The following is a 7,304-nucleotide window of genomic DNA, read 5'->3' on the forward strand; positions in this document are numbered from 1 at the left end:
CCGTTACCTCCGGCCGGGGGCGCGCACGCGCGTCACCGCCGACCCGACATCCAGCCTCCGTCGTAGCCACGTTCGTCCCGCCCCCTGCCCCCTCATTTTTAATTGAAGTAGTGTCCTCCCAGACCTCCCCTCCGCTCAAGCCAATGGGCTCACCCACATCCGGGAATCAGTGAGAAAGGCGCGCGGGTCACGTGACGCCGACAGGGGGCCCTGTGGCAGCGGGTGCAGCGCTGGGTCCGGCGCGGGTAAGGCTTTCCTGTGCCTTCTAGTCTCGCTTTTACAGGGACGGGGACGCGTTGGTTTCTCAGCGTCGCCCTGTCCCAGCTCCCGTCAGTGGAGGCCGATGTCTCCCTTCATCTTCACAACCCGTTTCTTTTCCAAAGCACGCCGTGGAGGGTGGAAAGGCACTTGCGTGGCGGTTCTGGCCCTCCCCCGCTTCCACATTTGGTATATCCAGCCGGAAACCGGGCTTGGGACGGCCCCACGCCTGTGTACGGATGGTGGTGGCCTGCGAGGGTCATTTCTAGCGAGGGAGAAGGCCGTCAGGTTTAGTGCATGTAACTGCGTATTTGCAGAACTGCAAAGCACGGGAATAGGATGACAGGTGCCGCTGCTCCGGGGGACACACGCACCGCGGGTCTGGGAAAATCATGTAATGGGCAGTGTGACAGGCTTCCAGTTGGGACCATTCGCTGTGCCCAGGGAACTAAGGGACCCCAGGAAGGACGGGTACCGTGCTCCCCCTGGGTCTAGGAGCAGACCGCCTGCGGGAGATGACCTGGGAGCCAAGTTTTTTAACTTAACGTCGGAACTGTCACATGTGTAAGAAAAATGTGCTCAGTAAGGTGGTAGTGTTTCATTCTGTGGAGTCTGGCAAGTCCTTGGAACAGTGGCCGTGTCCTGGACGTTGCTTGTCTTGATGTTTTCCACACTTCCAGCCCCTGAAGAGTGAAGGCACCTTAGTGCCTGACTCTGGAAAGGAGATGTTGACCAAATGAGTTGACACCAGTGTTGAGTTTGGAAGGAAAATAGGCGCTAGTGAGGGGGAAAGAAAGGTTTTTAGGTGCAAAGGCTGGAAAGTATGGCAGGGTTAGTGGTGTTTGGAAGAGAGACAGTGAAAAAAGATTGAGGCCAAATTTGGGAAGGATGTGCTACAAAAGCACATCTTTGGGAAAAAGTCTGCAAAATTTACACATAATAATTGTAGACACTGATACCTGAGTAATGTTACAAAGACTACCTGACTTGTTAGGTGGATCATAAAGACAAGAAGGAACGTTCAAGGGCAGAATGCTTAGCGAAGCTGGAGTGATTTGAAAAAAAACTTTACAGAAAGGTGAAATCTGTGCATGACTGGGAAAATTAGCCAGTTCTGATAACTGGGAAAATGAGGAGGGTATCCCAGGGGACAGAGCGTCAGGAACAAAGGAGAGGCAGCAGGAAAAAGGGCTCTTGTGGGAGAGGGATTCCAAAAATATAACTGGAACAGTGTGTGCATTTCCTAAAGACAATATCCTTATACTTGTTTTGAGTTATCCACTGAGTAGTATTGAATTAATTCTTGAGGGAAACATCAAGGCTTCAGCTGTTTCACTGGTGACCGAAATAGCTGGGCACCTTCTGCTTCAGTTTTTCCTGGCTCTTTACCAAGGGGGGGACAACTTCTTACCCCACCCCAACCTGTATAGTTATTACCCAGGCATTAGGGCTATCATGCAGTCATAACTGGAGCCAAACATAGGTCTGTATGAAGGAGTTGGAGCCCACCCCTAAAAATTATTCCTTTTATGAATGTTCATAGCCTCAGAAACTAGGAGTGACTGGGAGTACCTTTGGTGCCATTGGCTTCCAGGCCATCAGGATGGCTGCTTTGTGGCAGGGAACACAGTAGAGTGATAACCCATGATGAAGCAGCAGAGCCCAGACTAGGAAACAGGGAATCCAGAGATACCCTCCATGCTGGCTGCGGCTGTTTTAGGAGAAAAAATGGAGAGTCATTCGGGGCAAGGAGCTGAGTAACATCTTGACCACTTGGTCCAGGCATTGAAAGGAGTACAGCATTAAAAATCAGAGGAGGGAACCCCAAAGGGAAGCAGAAATGAGCAGCAAGGGGTCCTGCTACTGTTGTTCACCTGGAGGTGCTCCTTTCAGAACTCGGGTTGGGCACTATTTTAAGAAAGCAGGCAGTTTCCTTTACAAATTCAGCTGAGGATTTCTTTCAGCTCTGTAGTCGATCACTTTGTGTAGCCCAGTTCAGTATCTCTGTACGTTCATTCAGCTCCTGTGCTTAGGAATGCTAATATTAAAGCTGAGGCAGGTAGAGACTTTTGTAAAAAATAGTGCAGGAAAAGGCTAAAGGGGGCAGAGAGGAAACTTGGTTATTAAATAGGGATTCATCAAAGGCATCCTGAACAGGGAAAGGTGGATATGCAAATTAGAAGAGAAAAGCAACATTCTAGGTACACTGTGGCCTTGTACACAAGGCCTGTGTCACACTGTGACACTGGTCTGTCAACTAGGCTGTGTCTGCTGTCCTGTATGTGTTGTAAAGCATCATGGTGGGAAAAGGTATGGGCAGTAGGGAGAGACTGTGGTCTTAGAAGTAGGTTGTCACCTGACCCAGATGAGAAGATGAGTCTTTCCCATTTCCCAGAGTGATGTTATACCAAAAGTTACACACAGGCTAAAAAGCCTGGGGAATCCTAATGCTAGATTACATCACCTCCTCAGTCTTCATGCTTAAGAAATAACCTCTTTGGCTTACAGATCTGACAAGATCAAAGCTGCAGGAGAATGGACAGTGAGGTACAAAGAGATGGAAGGATCTTGGATTTGATTGACGATGCTTGGCGAGAAGACAAGCTGCCCTATGAGGATGTTGCAATACCACTGGTAGGCTCTAATTTGTGCCAAGGATGATGGGGTAAAGGTATGATCTGGTGAGCCCTAGTAGAAGTAGGATGTCAATGGACAAATAAACCAGTAGGGCAAAGAAATCAAAGCTGTGGAGTCCTCTAACTCTAGAAGACACTGGATAGTATGACTTTTTATTTGAAGATAACTGTGGTTCAGAGAGCTGATAAGATGAGCTCAGTTAGGGGTCATGCCAGGAGTGGACTCACAACTTCTGAGCCATGTTCTGTCGGCTTCACCAAAGCTAGTAAACCGGCTGATGAGAGTTCAATGTACAAAAGATGGAGAGGAGCAAGAAGCAATGGCATTTACACTAGATTTCTTACTTGTCTACCTGTCGTTGATCATTTGCTATTTTTAGAGACATATTCTCGAAACACACACCTATCCTAGTTTCCCTGGAAAATGTTTGGAAGACATTTGGCTTTTCTTTTGCATTTAGACCAAAAGGGTCCTGGGACACTCTTTTCTTTCCCGATCTCTAGAGAACTCTCCTGCAGGGAGTCTGTTGAACCTCCTGTAATAAATAATCTAGAAGTTTTGCATTAATAAATGTTTATTTTAAATCCTATATGTCATAGAGGCCTAACAAAAAAACAAGGAGAACAGACTCAGGATTGTTTTTCTTCAGAGCATGCCAGGTGCCCTGAGGAGAGTTGTTAATAAAATGCAGCTTCCAAGTAGACTGCTGTTGCTGCTGCTTACTGAGAAATGAAAATTCCACTCACCCACGTTTTCATTTATGACTAAGATATGATATTATGCTCAGTGAATAATACTTTTATCAGATAATAAGTCACAGCTTAGTTCAAGTTTAGAAAAATAGTCAAAAGGGAGCGCACAATGAGAATTCTAGCTACCACTTACTCAATACCGGTTTTAAGCCATGGACTGAGGTTGAAATTTGACACACGTTATCTCTAACCCTTGGAACACCCTTGCAAAGGTAGTGGTGCTATCTCCATTTTACAGCAAGGGAACAGGATCAGAGAGGGGAGCTTGTGCAAAGCTGGGTAGCTGGTAAGTTGGACTTCCCACTTAGGTCTGTGTGAAGGCTCCAGATCCGGTCATGTAAACTTTTGTTTTCTCACTTGACAGGCATTTCTTTGAAGCCTACGTGTGCCATAAGACTATGTGAGCATAAGCTACAGTTCCTGCCCCTGGAGGTCTAGAGAGGCAGCACACAGAAATAAGTATTACAATAATAAATGTTATAAGCCAGGTTGTGAATAGCTACATAAGATAGGAGGTGGCTGATACCTGTTGAGCATCAGGAAAGGCTTAGAGAGAATGTAATATTTAAGCTGGTCATAAGGGAGGGGCCAGAAATTTAGTTGGGGTAGACAAGGGCACTCCAACAGATGGGACAGATGTGCAAAGGCTCAGAGTTTTGAAAGGCTTTGGGAGATGGTGAGACATTCACTGTGGATGGAGATTATATTTGTCATCTAAGGTAGGCAGAAAAGGTGGGCTTGGACCAGATTTTGAGAGGAGTATATGATGCCATGCTTAGACTTCATTCTGAGGAATGCGTGGTCTTCAGACTAGGAATCTGCCATGCTCAAATTTGTTTTAGAATGTGAATTCAGAAGCATGGTTAGGGAATGTGTGCCCTGGAGAAAGGGGCGAGTGACAGGCCGGAGGGACCAGTGTGGAAGCGATCACAGTAGTATAGGCAGGGGGGAGGGTCTGAACAAAGGCACGCTAGTGGAGGGAAACTGCTGAGTTCTGGACAGGCTTATGGCAGGATTTGGGGACCACTGCTCTGGAAGAGTTGAGGGAGAAGGAAGTTTCCACGCTAACATCCAGGCTATAGCCTGGCCTTCTTGTAATTCTGTGTCTTTTCCTGTGTCTCGTGACTCTCAGGGAATGTGTACTGGTTAGCTTTTGTTGCTGCCTAACAAATCACCCCCAAACAGAGTGACTTAAAACAACAGCTGTTTATCTCTCATGATTTTGTATCTCAGCTGAGAGGGTCTTCCAGTCTTTGCCAGCTCTGCTGACCCCTGCTGGACTTGCTGGTGTTCTGCAGTCAGTCGGCTGGCTGGCTGGAGGCTGGGGGATGAGCAGACTTGTCACATGTCTGGTAGGTGCCAGGTCAGCTGGGATGATGAGGTGATGAGGTCAAAGCCTCATTACCCAGCAGACTAGCCTAGACTGCACCTGGCTGTCTCAGGGTTCCAAGAGCAGCAGCAGAAGGGACTGTGAGGCTTCGAGGAGCTTAGCCAAGAACGGGCCCACGGACACTGTGGCTGCTCTCTGCTAGCCAAAGCAAGTCACTTGGCCAGTCCCAATCTGAAATTGGGGAAATGGGACCCTGCCTTTTTATGGGAGTAGCTGCCAAGAATTGAGTCCAGTTTGCAGTAAACCATAATTGATCGTTGTGTTTATCATACCTTATGATACTTTGTGTTGGTTTCCAAGCACATACACAATTTTTCATCTTGGCATTCAGTGTAAGAGACAGTAGTGACCAAATGAAAGATACTGTTTTAGAATATACACAGAGAGGCACCTGGGTGGCTCAGTTGGTTGAGTGTCCAACTCTTGGTTTTAGCTCAGGTCACAATCTTGGGGTCCTGGGATCGAGTCTGGCATTGGGCTCCAGGCTCAGTGCACTCAGAGTCTGCTTGGGTGCATGCACACACACAAAGTCTCTCTCTCAAAAGAAATAAATAAAATTAAAAAAAAAAAAGAGTATATACCACAAATAAGATGAAATTAAGTTGTTTGTCTGTCAATCAAATAATTCACTGACCAAGGACTTATTTGTGCTTTGTGAGCTGTAAATAATTATTGGAACCAAACTTTCTCTTTGAATTTGAATGTATGATTGCTTTACAGTAAATGATAGTTCTTTGCAATTTATACAAATACATTTTAAAACGTGTGTGGTTCAGATATATTTGTACATATTGTAAATCATTTTATATATATTGAACATGACTTTGAGGGAGAAAAACATTCATATACTGCAAATTGGAATCAGTGGGAAATCAAAAGTCTCAATATCGAGTAACAGTTTGTAGCCCTCCAAAAAAGTATAAATTCAAATAATTGAAAAGAAATATATTGATATCCATAAATTCTGGTAGAAAGCAGAATCTTGGTAGTAATAAATTTGGATTTAAAATATAAGGGAACTACCACAAGTTCTCACCACACACTTAAAAACATAACTATATGAGGTGATGGATGTGTTAACTAGCCTTATTGTGATGATCATTTCATAGTATATATACGTCACATCATCATGTGGTACACCTTAAACTCACTCAGTGTTATATGTAAATTAAATCTCAAGCTGAGAAAAAAACTATTCTGTACTGAGTGTGGTCTGTGGCTTACCATTCTAAGGCAGTTGCTGGCAGAGGAGGAACCGGTCATTTGCTGGGGTTTATGTTGCTGTGCTCTGTCACTAGGGGGACGTCTCATCTATTAGGTTACATTTTCAGTGCTCTCCACTCACCTCCGTAAGAATATAGGCATGCTGGGTAGAGAGTAGTTTTTAAAATACATTTCTTGTGCTTAAGGAATATTCTAGCAAATGTGGTATTCAATTAAAGCAGCCTCCCAAAAAAGGACTCAGTATTGGGTCTTTTTAGTGATCCTAGCCTCTAGTAACAATAGCTATTCCTTGAGCATCAGCTGGCCACCCACAGTGGTGAGCACTTGATCTCAGTTACCTCATTTAGTTTCATAGCTGTCCTCTGAGGTGATGGCTCCTTTTTCCTCTCCTTGCCAAAGAGGAGACAAAAGGTCCAACTTTTTATCCTAGGTCTTTCTTTAAGATACATTTCTGTCAGTTATGCTGCCTATTTCTTAGGCCTGAATCCTAAGTGCTCTTGAGTTGTAAGGGGTTTGTTAATGCGGAGCGTACCAGTGTTCTGAGTGTCCATCGTACCTTTGCAGAATGAGCTTCCTGAACCTGAACAGGACAATGGTGGCACCACAGAATCGGTGAAAGAACAAGAAATGAAGTGGACCGACTTGGCCTTACAGTATCTCCATGAGAATGTTCCCCCTATAGGAAACTAACACCTGGTTCCTTTTTCGTGGACAGATTTTTGAAAAATACATAGATACAAAAAGTGCTCTTTCAGCCTCCTCATTCAGATCTTGAAGTGATACACTCAAAAATGTACACCCACCTAGTTTTTGTGACAGCGAAGTGCAATGTGAAAATACTCACCAGAATGAGAAGCCGATTGAGACCTCAGGAATGCAGAGTATTTGGCCCTTTGAATCAAAAGTTCTTCATTCGTTAGCTTGTGTTTAAATGTGACTGGTTCAGCATTTGCCTTTCACTCTGATTTTGCTTTATTGTTAGAGTTTAACACGTCCCAGCTACTTAACCTGTGTCCCGTGACATAGGTGACTGAAGACATGCA

At 45.1% G+C, this 7,304-nt stretch overlaps 2 protein-coding genes across 7 annotated transcripts in view; one reads left to right on the top strand and one right to left on the bottom strand.

Annotated features, from left to right (window-relative positions):
* The window catches only part of CEP63 (centrosomal protein 63), a 52,108-nt gene extending 51,821 nt beyond the window's left edge, over window positions 1–287 (bottom strand). Inside the window, exon 1 of one of the 4 annotated variants that reach the window (XM_019806536.2) lies at window positions 158–287. Coding sequence is in view for 1 of the 4 variants with exons in the window: in XM_011233102.3 (XP_011231404.2) it covers window positions 8–96 (89 nt within the window). In the remaining 3 variants the exon portion in view is untranslated. The other 3 variants (XM_011233103.3, XM_034661968.1, XM_011233102.3) reach the window with 3 other exon arrangements.
* Window positions 113–7,007, top strand: ANAPC13 (anaphase promoting complex subunit 13). Of its 3 annotated transcripts, none has more exons than XM_002925829.4 (3): window positions 113–245; window positions 2,767–2,892; window positions 6,826–7,007. In XM_002925829.4, the coding sequence occupies exons 2-3, from the start codon at window positions 2,794–2,796 to the stop codon at window positions 6,949–6,951; spliced, it is 225 nt and encodes a 74-aa protein (XP_002925875.1). In that variant the 5' UTR covers window positions 113–245; window positions 2,767–2,793; the 3' UTR covers window positions 6,952–7,007. The 3 variants fall into 3 exon arrangements, with proteins under 3 accessions (XP_002925875.1, XP_011231402.1, XP_011231403.1); XM_011233100.3 differs by lacking the exon at window positions 113–245 and adding an exon at window positions 514–604; XM_011233101.3 differs by lacking the exon at window positions 113–245 and adding an exon at window positions 713–822.
* Window positions 7,008–7,304: the final 297 nt, after the last annotated feature.

This window comes from Ailuropoda melanoleuca, chromosome 6 (genome assembly GCF_002007445.2).
Source record: "Ailuropoda melanoleuca isolate Jingjing chromosome 6, ASM200744v2, whole genome shotgun sequence".
Lineage (NCBI taxonomy): Eukaryota > Metazoa > Chordata > Mammalia > Carnivora > Ursidae > Ailuropoda > Ailuropoda melanoleuca.